Here is a 12480-nt window from a genome sequence, read left to right as displayed (position 1 = left end):
GCCGAATTGAGACAGTAATTAAAGCAAAAGGAGCCCCTACCAAGTATTGAGTACATGTACAGTAAATGAACATACTTTCCAGAAGGCCAACAATTCACTAAAAATGTTTTTTTATTGGTCTTATGAAGTATTCTAATTTGTTAAATGTGAGCCAAAATCATCACAATTAAAAGAACCAAAGACTTAAACTACTTCAGTCTGTGTGCATTTAATTTATTTAATACACGAGTTTCACAATTTGAGTTGAATTATTGAAATAAATGAACTTTTCCACAACATTCTAATTTATTGAGATGCCCCTGTATGTGTTACTGAACTTTTCTTTTTCAACTGGTGCCATAAAAGTGTAATTTGGCTTTAAAATTTAAGATTGAAACTACTAAAACATCAAAACTTACAAACATACAACTCTTAATCTGCAATACAGCATAGTTTGAAACAATATCTTTATGAAGGGGTGGATTTCTAATCCCCTTCTCATCTAGAATATGATGAATACATAATCATAATTCTTTTAAAACAATGTTACTAGCAATGTCTTGTATTTGGTATCTGGGAGGTGACAGAGTCTGACCCATGTCAGGAATACAGTAACAGTGTTTACTCATTTAATGCGGCTTTCTAGAGAATAAATATGCATTTGTTTTGTAACAATTCATTTGAATCATTATATAATCAAATGTTGTATACGATTATATGTTGTTTTGTTCTGTGGTTCTCATAAGAGCTGTATATTAGATATGTAAAAACCAACTGTGTCTAGGGCCAAGAAGGTCACTAACGCACAACATATATTCACTAACTCCTATGTATGTTTAATGTGTATGAGTCTTTTGGGAGTTTAAAGCACTATTAGTTGCCATAGGTTAAACTACAAATCATGTGTAGAAGTTTGTATCAGTGCTCTGTATGAATGTATTGTTCTGTTCCAGTAATGTGCTGCAGCTCAACCTTGAAGAGAAAAGATATTGCCTATGTTTTATATGATGGCGTATTTGATCAAAAAATCGTTCCATAATCTGGTGATTGTGTAATCACTGCAGTCCATCTAAATAGACTTATAATCATACATATCAAAAAACAAGCAAATCCTCACACACATGGTCCAATCTTTATCCACATATATCATCACACAACTATACCCACTCAAGATTCTGTACCTGGCAGTGGCATGTGTGTCTTCATACAGCGAATGGGAGTGATGAAGGCATGTAGGCCATGACACTTGCCCTGCGTGTACAGCTGAGCCAGGACTATAGCATGATTTGAGGTTTTACCCACTGCAAAGACAAATACAGAGAACAAATTAATAATTATAAAAAATAAACATTATGTAATCAGTTGCACACAGTGCCATCTTATATTTAAAATAAAATGATGTGATTTGAACATAGCTTACTCACATCCACCTGGCCACCATTTAATAGAGGAGATTGTTGGACTGTTCAAAACAAACTCTTGGGTGGAAGGGTCGTAAGTAGCAGTGGTTTCAAGACCACGGATATGTGTACCTAAATAGATGTAATACATGCAAAACAACACAACACAGACAACTGTTACTACAGATCTAATACAAGTAAATCAAAGTGAAATTCATTCATATTTAATACAGTTCCATTATTTAAATTAATTTTTGGGACTGAGCAAATGAACATGAGGAAATACAAGCTCTTATCTTGTTAGTGGTTCAGTGTAACAGTATTCATAATTTTTCAGTTAAAAGAGCATGGTTAAGGTAACCCTTGCAGGTGTCTGACAGCAAAAAAAAAAAAAAAAACTATCAACAAACCTTTTTTTGGTAACATGATTTATGTTTTAGTTTTATACAATTTGTTTACTGTAAGTAAATTGCTCAGTTATAAGTGAACTCTATCTTGCATTGCCGCTCAGTGTAAATTCTTAATCTGCAAAACATAGTTTGAAATTACATATTTATGAAGGGGTGGATTTCCAATCCCCTTCTCATCTAGTATATGATGAATACATAATCATAATTCTCTTAAAACTAGTGTATCTGTTCTGGCAATTATGTTACAAGCAATGTCTTGTATTTGGTATCTGGGAGGTGACTGAGGGTCTGACCCAAGTCAGGAATGCAGTAACAGTGTTTACTCATTTAGTGCGGCTTTCTAGAGAATAAATATGTATTTGTTTTGTAACAATTACTTTGAATAATTATAGAATTGAATGTTGCATTTTATAGAAAAAGTGCTATCAGGTTGAACTTTGTACTTATTTATTTTATTTTGTGGTTCTCATAAGAGCTGTATATGAGACATGTAAAAACCAACTGTGCCTAGGGCCAAGAAGGTCACTAACGCACAACATATATTCACTAACTCCTATGTGGTCTAATGTTTATGATTATTTTTGGAGTTTAAAGCACTATTAGTTGCCGTAGGTTAAACTACAAATCATGTGTAGAAGTTTGTATCAGTGCTCTGTTTGAATGTATTGTTCTGTTCCAGTAATGTGCTGCAGCTCAACCTTGAAGAGAAACGATATTGTCAATGTTTTATCTAATGGCTCCAAATGTTACTTGCCACTGCATAAAACAATACAGACAGAGATGATAGTGAGGAGTTTAAAAAAATATCTGGTAAGGTTTTAGAAGTGTAGATTGTACACGCACATGATGTCAATTCATTTTGTTAAAGACCAGTTCTCTCCTTTTCCAAGTTGGGCCACATTCCATGATAGTACCCTATACACAATCCCTCACTCTCTCTTTATATACACAGTACCAGTGAAATTTTTTTGAAAACTTACATTTCTCCAGATTTTATTACAAATGAACAATTTACAAATTGTTGAACCAAATGGCTATCTTTAGCACATGTAACAGCCAAACACACCTGCAGCATTTATTCTAAAATGGATATCAACACAGCTGCAAAAGTTCACACAAATGTGCTGCACTTGTAGGTTGCTTGGCTTTCACCTTTCTGCCCAGTTCATCGATGGAGTTTACATTAGGAGACTGTGCTGGCCACTGATTTGAAAATACTGTGGTAGGTTTTTTTGGTTCAGGGTGCCACTGACTGTGTAAATCACTGACTCTGGATCCAACAAAAGTGATTGTGAAATTCAATAATCCAGTAGTGCATTAGACCACATGATCCAATGCAAACCAGTGCCTCAGTATAGCAATAAGTAAGTGCCAGATTTGTTACCGTGCCCCATCTCAGTCTGCGCGTAGGTGCCAATAATCTCCAAGTTCCATGCTGGCATGAAGAAAGCTTCCAGTTGTGCAGGTGAGGATTGATTCAACAGCGTCGGCAGGAACATGCCCAAGTGCAGGTCAAGGGGCTCTGGACGCCCCCGGTGCACACAGCTTTGGTAGGGCAGGGTCAAAGTGAGTGAAGCATTAAAAAAAAAAAAGGTGCAAAGAAGAGATAGAAAGGCGAGTAGAAATAGTAGAAAAGAAGAAGGATTATTTAGATATCAGAGAAACAAACATGGGATTAAATATGAAATTTCATAAAAAGGAGAAATCATTTCAGATGACATATACAGAGTAGATTAAAAATTTGGGTTTGTATGGATATAGATTAACAGGAATGGGATTAAAGATAATGGAAGAAAATGATAAAAACAAAAGGAGAGAAATCATTTAAGCAGGTCATACAGATTAAATAATGAATTTAATAATGACTTACAATTCTATTAATTAAAATAAATAAATAAATAAACAAACTGGTGTAAAAGGTAACTGCATAAACTTTGTTCCTTAAAAGGATAGCTCTCTGACTTGGAAAGATATGATACCTTCTAAAACCAAAGATCACACTGGTTTGATTAAAGATGCGTTTACACTTTGCTAGCATTGAGCCAGAGAGGAACTCGAGTTTTCAACCACATAATGTTTATTTTATGTTTCAGACATTTAAATGGATAGTTGACCCAAAAATGAAAATTCTGTAATCATTTACTCACCCTTAAGTTGTTCCTAACCTGCAAGAGTTTCCTATTTCTGTTGACCACAAAAGAATATATTTTGAAGAATGTTGGCAACTTAACAGTTGATGGTAGCCACTGCATTCCTTAGCATGGAAGAAAAAAAAATACTATGGAAGTCAATGGCTTCCAGCAACTATTTGGTTACCAATATTCTTCAATATCTTCTTTTGAGATCAACAGAAGATAGAAACTCATACTTCATTTTTGGTCGAAGATATTTAAATCTAAATACACTTCAGTACTAGGGAAAACATTTATAAACACACTGATGTCTATGGAAGTGACAATAATAAACCTAAACAACAAACAAAATGAATATAATTAAAAAAAAAAATGTTAAGTCTCCTCCTTGTTCATCCAGCCACTCACTTTCATGTCCTTCGGAAGAAATTAATGAATTTACATCCTGTAAATCAGACTCTGACTGCATAGCAGCACACATAGGCTCTGATAACTTATCAATCAGCTAAAATCATTATTAAAAACAAACAATTATGATTTTTTAAATAAAAAAAAAAAACACATATTACATATTTTAAATCAATATACCTAACTGCTTAACTTTAAAAAAAAGAATGTGAATTGACTACAAAGCATCACCAAGCATCAATGCAGCACCAGAAGTTGCATTAAGTAGGCTAGTTTTCAATTTACTCTTATTTACGTCCTGCATATTGGTCATGTACACACTGTAAAGTTTAAGGAGTGACAACCACATTTAAAAACTGGAATGACAGTACTGCAGGGGGTGAGCTCTCTGCTTTTTATAAAGCAGCTCCGAACAACAATTCCTCGGACACAGAAGATCCTCATCACCACTTTAGAGGATGGCAACACAAGCTGCTATTGTAAACTCACCAGTCACCTTCAACAGAATACGAACGTGTATCCACACTGGATACAACTAGTGTTGTTGTCTGGTTGCAGGTTTTGTGTGAAAAAAAATGTGTAGTAGATGATTCATTTCCCCCCAAAAACCATTTAATTAGATTTTCAAATCTACAAAATGAAATAATTAATAGTTTATATACTTTATATACTTGAAATTGAAATGAAAGTCAAACATATTTTAAAAACCTTCTTGATATAAATTTGTATAAATGTATTATAGCAATTAATAATCTGACAGCAATTTGGGCAAAGAGCACTAAATGACTTACAAAAGAATAACTTGATTCCACCTGTGGATAGATCACCCAAAAATGAAAATTCTGTCATCATTTACTCACCCTCTAGTTGCTCCGAACTTGCTGTGTGAGTTTCCTTCTTCTCTTGAACATAAAAGAAGATATGGGTAAAATGGGTAACCAAACTGTTGATGGCTGACACCCAAAGAATGGAATAAATAAAAAAAATACCATGCATTTCGTTACACACATTCTTCAAAATATCTTTCGGGTGAAGAAAGAAATTCATTCAGGTTTGGAACAACTTGAGGGTAAGTAAATGATGACAAAATGTAAATTTTTGGATGAGCTATCATTTAAAACAGGTGCTCTTCAATGACAATACTACAAATAGAAAAAAAAAAAAAGAAAAAAAAAAAGGGCATGGGACAAAATTTAAACCTCAGACAACTATTTTATGTAGGCAACAGACAAACCAGAATAGCACCTATCTCCTTATTGGTGAAAACTGCTGTCCCACAACCAAAAAACATATTTAAAAAGCATTTAAGTATTCAAATCTTAGATGTTTACTAAGATCCTATTATCTACGGATACTAAGATTCTATTATCTACTGAAACCCACAATAATATTTAAAATATCAGTAGGCTTAATAATTATAAAAGCATCATTTATTGGGTACTTTCAATTGGGAGGTGGCTGTTCAGAGGTGGACAAAGTACACAACTCCATTACTTGAGTGAAAGTACAGATACTGCTGGTCATATATTACTCCATTACAAGTGAAAGTTGTAAAGACAGATTTTTACTTAAGTAAAAGTAAAGTACTACTTGTATTTAAAATACTTAAGTACCAAAAGTAAATTTCCTTTATGTCAACACACTGTTTATTATTGTTGTATGTAATACTTGCAATTCCTTATGCCTCTGAAACAACTTACAATACATTACGCCTACGGAATACACTGACTAGCTTGCAGTATCCTTGGAATAAAGAGCTTTTAGAATGTTACAAACCAATAGAAATGAAACAAATGAGTAGACCAAAAAAAAATATAATAATAATTTAACACCCCTACCCATCCAGCATGGTACCCAAGCAGCATGGTAGTGATCTCACACAGCAATACAACACAACTGTTGTATAACTCCAACCCAGCAACACGACTGTAGCTATATAACTTTACAACAGCAACACTGCTTTAACAAAAAACAAAACAGCAAGATCTATTTGACATCAAATTCAAAATTTTTAAATTGCTCTTGTGGTACTTTGATGTCATACACAGAATGGTCTGTGCAGTGCTGCTTCAAGTCAAATGCCTATTGTGTTTTGTTAGGAGATGCAGTTCTTCTGTGGCTTTATAGGTAATATTTTTGTTTACACAATTTTACAATATCAGACAATATTTTGTCTAATATACTGTATACACCACAATATTAACTAAATTAAATTGTTGTAAATAAATATGACATTTGCAACTGGTCAGTGTTTAAAAAATGCAGGGAAATCACTTCACGTAACCCTGCAAGAGTGATTACTGATAGGCTACGACTTTCTACTTCAAGGACCTTGACAGAAATGTAGTGGAGTGAAAAGTATGATATTGGTCTTTAAAATGTAGTAAAGATAAAGTCATAAGTTTCCAGAAAATTAATACTCAAGTAAAGTACAGATACTCAAAATGTGTACTTGGGTACAGTACTCAAGTAAATGTACTTCGTTACTGTCCACCTTTATTTCTATTTTTTCCTTTAGTGTGTCAGTAGAAAATATCAGTTAACATTTCCAAACATTCCTTTTGCCATTAATTGTAACAATCTAGTGAGATCTTTGTACACACAAGGAGACTGCCAGTGCTCCACACAGAGATCAGGGCCCGTATTTATCAAGCCTCTGAGAATTACTCTCAAGAACGCTGCTAAGAATTGACTTAAGTGTAAAAAACTTCTTGGCTCAAAGCTGCGCTTAAAAGTTAGTTATCAAGCATCTCAGTCGTAATTTAAGTGAAGTGTAGGACTAAATCTTAAGTGTCAGTCTTCGAGTTGATTCACGACACTTTGCTGTGCCACAAACGGGGATTTTGGATGACGAAATACACATGGACCAATCACTGAATAGATTTCCTTATTTAAGAATATATCCTCAGATAAATTCACATTGAATGGTTAAATTCCTAATAGGAGTTTACATTCAACACACATTTGACAATAAAGAATTTGCAAGAGAATACATTATGGTAAGGAAACGAATCGTCATCACAACCTTCAATTTAGGGTTGTGCCGGTAGACGATAGTATCGTGTATCGACGATAGTCAGATATCGCCTGTTGCTGATTTCTTTGACGACAGCAAGACGATTATTATTATTATTATCCGTCAAAAATATAGGCACCTATCTTTAGTGATGCAGTGCGGAGAGCCGCTTCAGAAACTTGCCACGGCGCGGATGATGAGTGGCCGTGATCAGCTCCGGTGGCCGTGTCATAATACACCGCAGACGTGGGCAGTGTTAATAAGGGGTAAGAGATTTATTCATGATACAGTGTAGGTAGCTTCACTGATTATAACAGGAGTGTTTTTAAAGAGCATATAATACTAGTGCTAGACTGAAGTCAGTTATGATGTTCTTTGGTAATGTAAATATTCTTTGCTCGTTTCTATTTGAATAACTGAGGAAATGTAACTGTTTCATTAACTGCTCGTTGTCAAACATTTCAAGAACATTCTTCCTCTCCTGAAAGATTCTCCTCAGCGCCATCACAAACCCCTACTGGCAACTCCTAACCACTTGAGAGACCTCTCGAGTGGTCTTAAATAACTGGGAGAGTAAGAGCGATTCTTAGCTTTAAGAAATTTGATAACTTGCTTTTATACTTAAAGGCACAATATGTAAGATTTTTTTATTAAAATATCCAAAAACCACTAGAACAGTGTTATATATTTTGCTGTTTTATGTACTTACATTATCCCAAATGTTTTGAAGAATGTTTAAATCCAGAGAAATAAGCTATTTTAACTAGTGACACGGACCGTGTCCATAGTGTCATTGTCTCACCTGCTAATGACGTCATAACCCCTCGATTTCCATAACACCAAAGACACTTTAATATGTTGTGCGCTTTAATACCATTAGTAGCATTATAACAGAGCTTTCAAATGTATCTAGTATGATAAAACAGCACTGCTTTTTTCCCCCACATACACACGACCGGAAGAAGCGGAAGCGGTCGACTGTGGCATAATAAAAGCTCCGCTGCTTTCAAGCCGTGTGTCGCGCTCGTTCAGCGGCCTCGTTTTGCTTCGACGGCTTTCAGCCTCACCCTGCTTCATTCTACTACGTTAATAAATCATTAGCTCATCCATGAACATGATTTCTGCCCGAGTCCCGTCGGATTGCATCGGCTGTGGGGATGAAGACGACAACTCCCATGACTCCACACTCAGTCACGGCATCATCAAACTACGCCTTTGTCTATTTGTTTATTTTGAATACGCGCCCTCTAGCGGCGAAAATTGCATATTGTGCCTTTAAGTTTGAAAGTAGGAGTAAATGTCATGAATTCTCAGCACTTAAGACTAAAATAGCACTTTGAGAAGCTTGATAAATATGGGCCCTGATCTCACCATCATCCAGTCTGTCTGGGATTACATGAAGAAACAGAAAAAACTAAGACAGACTAAATCCAGAAGAACTGTAGAAACGTCTCCAAGATGCTTGCAGAAACCATACCTGCACAGCTACAGTACTGTGAAAAGTTTTAGGCAAATGCTTTCAAAAATAAATGTCATAAATAGATTTTATTTATCAATTAACTTCTATTAACTAAATCAAATCAACATTTGGTGTGACCACACTTTGCATTTAAAACAGCTTTTGTCCTAGGTACACTTGCGCATTGTTTTTCAGGTAGCTTTATTGGTAGGTTTCTTGAAGAATCTTGGAGACATTGCCACAGTTCTTCTGGATTTAGTCTGTCTCAGTTTTTTCTGTTTCTTCATGTAATCCAAGATGGGTAACGAGAGACAGAGACAATAGGGTGATCTATCTGCCCCATATTCTCAGCAGATACTTTTCTTCCCTCTCAATGACACTCTCGAAGAATCCATTATTCTCTTCAATACCTGCTGCTCTTTCTTTCCAACAGACTTATTCTCTTACATTCTCACTAATTATGGTTCCCTTTCGAGTCGGTCTCTCAGCATTGCATGCTAACGCTTTGGGGTTATCCAACTCCTTCCTCAAATACTGAAGCATGATTGCATTGGACTGATGTAAATCACCGGCTAATGGCACTTAAGCACCTAAGTTAGGGGTGTATATAACTCGCTGTTCACCACCATTGACCTTCCCGAAGCAAGCAAGCATTCCTCGCCACTGACGCTGAATGCTGTGTGTGTGGCGGACCCATTGAGCTTCCAGATGTGCATGACGCATGTGTCTTCTACCTGTGTGTCTGTACATTTACCCCCTTCCTATCGTGGCTGGAAGTCTTTGCCATTGCTTCCTTCTAAAGGTGGCACACTACTGCCCATATTGCAGAGAAAGCATATATGGCAGTAGAGCATGCGTTCGAAGGCAGAGCCTATCTATTCAAAGTTCTTCCATTTGGGCTGGCTTTGGCTCAGGGAACCTTTACGAAATGTGCGTAACAGCTCTTTCCCCTTTCAGGCACAGTGGAATATCTTTCCTGAACTATCTGGACAATTGATTGGCTTATTTTAGTCTGATCTCAGGACATGTTAGAAAGCCACAAACTTCAGCTCTTAAATTACCTGAAAGATCTCAGGCTGTCAATCAACATGCAGAAGAGCAGACTTCTTCCCACGCAGAGCGTCATGTTCATGGGCATGAACTTAAATTCGCAAACTATGACAGCGCATCTTTCAAATGCATGTTTGGTCTTAGTCTCATGTAGCCAGACCTTCAGACTGAAGGCAGAAGGTCTGGGAACCTTGGCCGCTTTTAATGGCCAAAGATCGCCCAAGAGGCCATATCACTGACAGGTAAAGCGACCAATCATGTTTCGCTATGTGCCGTGTCATGTTTAATGTTTTACAATAACACACGTATCCCAGAAATCCTGTATAATTCAGCCAATCAGATGACGACTTTGAAAATCCTGAAGTGTTTCCAATTTTGTGTGCCATATGCATCAGACGTTCAGCCAACGGTCCATGGGCGTGACGTCTGAAGCTGAGACTAGTTAACTCAATGATCTCAATGAACTCTGCTCAATCATATGCTATCCAGGGGTGGGTCAGTCCATGAAGAATGTTCTCTTTCCAAAGAAAGAGTTCAGGTTGTGAGATCAGGACTTAACCTTGCCCAACCAGCCTTGGTTTCTGGAATTGATACAACTTGTTTTGGCTCCCCTGTGGCCAATTCCATTATGGAGGGATCTACTCTCCCAGGTGAGGGGCAAAGTGCCCCAGGCCGGAACTGTGGAACCTACACATTTGGCAGGTCAGTGTGTTGGGCAGATGCTGAATGGCAGCTAAATCCTCCTCATCCTAACCTGTCCCTGGTGCTTAGTGCACTTTCTGAGCCACCCTTTAAACTGGAACATATGGCAGACATTACAGTGCCCTCTTTTAAGACAGCTCTCTTACTCACGCTGGCATGCGTTAAAAGAGTGGGTGATTTATTTTCACTGTCTATGGACGCTGCATCTATGGAACTTGTCTTGGATGTTTATCTGGACAAGACTAGCTAGTTTAGACTGTCTGAGCAGTTGTTTATCTGTTTCAAAGGCTACAATTATGGGCTGCTGGTTTCAAAATTTGTCTCATTGGATTGTAGAAGCGACAGCATTGGCATATGCTTCTAAACGAGAGACTTGTCCCTTTGGAGCCAGCGCTCACTCTACCAGAAGCATGGCTTCTTTGTGGGCTTAGGCTAAAGGAATGTAAATTCAGGACATCTGTCTGGCCCTGGCTGGTCTTCTCAGAACACTTTTCCTCGATTTTACAATCTCAAGATTTCCTCTTTTGCACCACACATTTTGTCTGTGCAGATAGGTGACAACTGATCGGCTATAGGATGCCTTCAGTGTTTGGCCACACCCCCTGTGAGTAAGGTGGTTTCACTTAGGTTGTGTAGTCCTCTGTGCCCTGTAGTGCTAGTATGGCGCTGTGTAATCGAATCGCTCAATGTTCTTGACCGCTGGACTTGGCTCAGTTTGGTTTTGACTGGGTGAGTGAATATATGAATTACTGAGTATGAGTGCCGGTAAGATTGCTGCCGTTCTTATGATCTGTGAACTTGTGTATTCAACTTTGTGTGCTGGGAGTGTGTCCTCCGTTGGCTGTCAACGGACCTGGCTCTTTGGAGTTATGTCCAGTGACTGTTTGCTGCAATTGTTAGTACAGTGTGATTTTAAGTTTACCCAAAGTGTTGGCCTGCAATGTCGAGCTCAGTTTTTTTTTAACTGTTAAAAAATTCTTTCATCACACCCAGCCACAAAAACATTTAAGTTATCCCAAAAGCTCAAATACTGTCCATTCACAATGGCTACTTTTGGCCTTCATAAACATAACTGCTTTTACATTTGTAAACATACATTTTACATTCGGAGACGCACTGTGACTCTAAACTCAAATGTGTATTTCTACCCAGACAGAAGCTTACCGTCTGCAGAGAGAAACTATTACTCAATTACAGCAATACAAGCATGTAATAACACATTGTATTGTGAAAATATTTCACTAATTCACAAGATGTTTTCAAATGGAATTCACTTCATTGCATATATTTTGTGTTTCGGATTGGTTTAATTTCTTTATGCAATTACTAATTTAAAAAATGTCAAATGTTATCATTTATTAATGTGCTTAGCTACTGTTGTTAGAGCACTGTCATTTTTGCTACAATTTTCTGTGTCAATCAAAAATACAAGTACCTAATTGACATGATTTCTCAGTTTTATTCAAGTAACACTAACAGAAGCTATAAAGTATCATAAAACCAGGCAGATAAAGGAATAAAAGCATAATATTAATAAATAACATTATAAACGAATAATAATAATAATAAATTAAACTATTATTTAAAAAATTCTTTATAACACCATTAAGGTTCTATATTGCACTTCCAAAGCATGGCTATTTATGGAACCGTATAAAAAAAATTCTATTTAGCACCAAAAGGGTTCTGTTATTGTAGAAGAACCCTAATCTGGTACTGTTTTGAACCATTTTTCTAAAGAGTAAGAACAAAACCGTATCAACTATAACTGGCAAGTAAGAGATTTCATAGAAAGACAAACACTAAAAGCAAGACCAGGGGGGTATTCCAAAAAGCAGGTTATGTGACATACCCGGGTATGTTTGAGGATAAGAGAGCGGATAAAAAAGTTTTAGGTTCCAAAATCGGAGGTTACTTTCAGGGT

General features: G+C 36.7%; 1 protein-coding gene across 2 annotated transcripts in view; it reads right to left on the bottom strand.

Annotated features, from left to right (window-relative positions):
* The window catches only part of acox1 (acyl-CoA oxidase 1, palmitoyl), a 29901-nt gene that overhangs the window by 10837 nt on the left and 6584 nt on the right, over nt 1-12480 (bottom strand). Inside the window, exons 3-5 of one of the 2 annotated variants that reach the window (XM_016245759.1) lie at nt 3174-3334; nt 1404-1511; nt 1161-1280 (exon numbers count right to left, since the gene is read on the bottom strand). In XM_016245759.1, coding sequence (XP_016101245.1) covers nt 1161-1280; nt 1404-1511; nt 3174-3334 — 389 coding nt within the window. The remainder of the gene's footprint in view (nt 1-1160; nt 1281-1403; nt 1512-3173; nt 3335-12480) is intronic. The other variant, XM_016245758.1, reaches the window with a different exon arrangement.

The sequence above is a fragment of the Sinocyclocheilus grahami genome, unplaced genomic scaffold (genome assembly GCF_001515645.1).
Source record: "Sinocyclocheilus grahami isolate Dianchi unplaced genomic scaffold, SAMN03320097.WGS_v1.1 scaffold767.1, whole genome shotgun sequence".
Classification (NCBI taxonomy): Eukaryota; Metazoa; Chordata; class Actinopteri; order Cypriniformes; family Cyprinidae; genus Sinocyclocheilus; species Sinocyclocheilus grahami.
The sequence above is the reverse complement of the archived record's forward strand: the minus strand, read 5'-3'. Positions and strand labels throughout refer to the sequence as shown.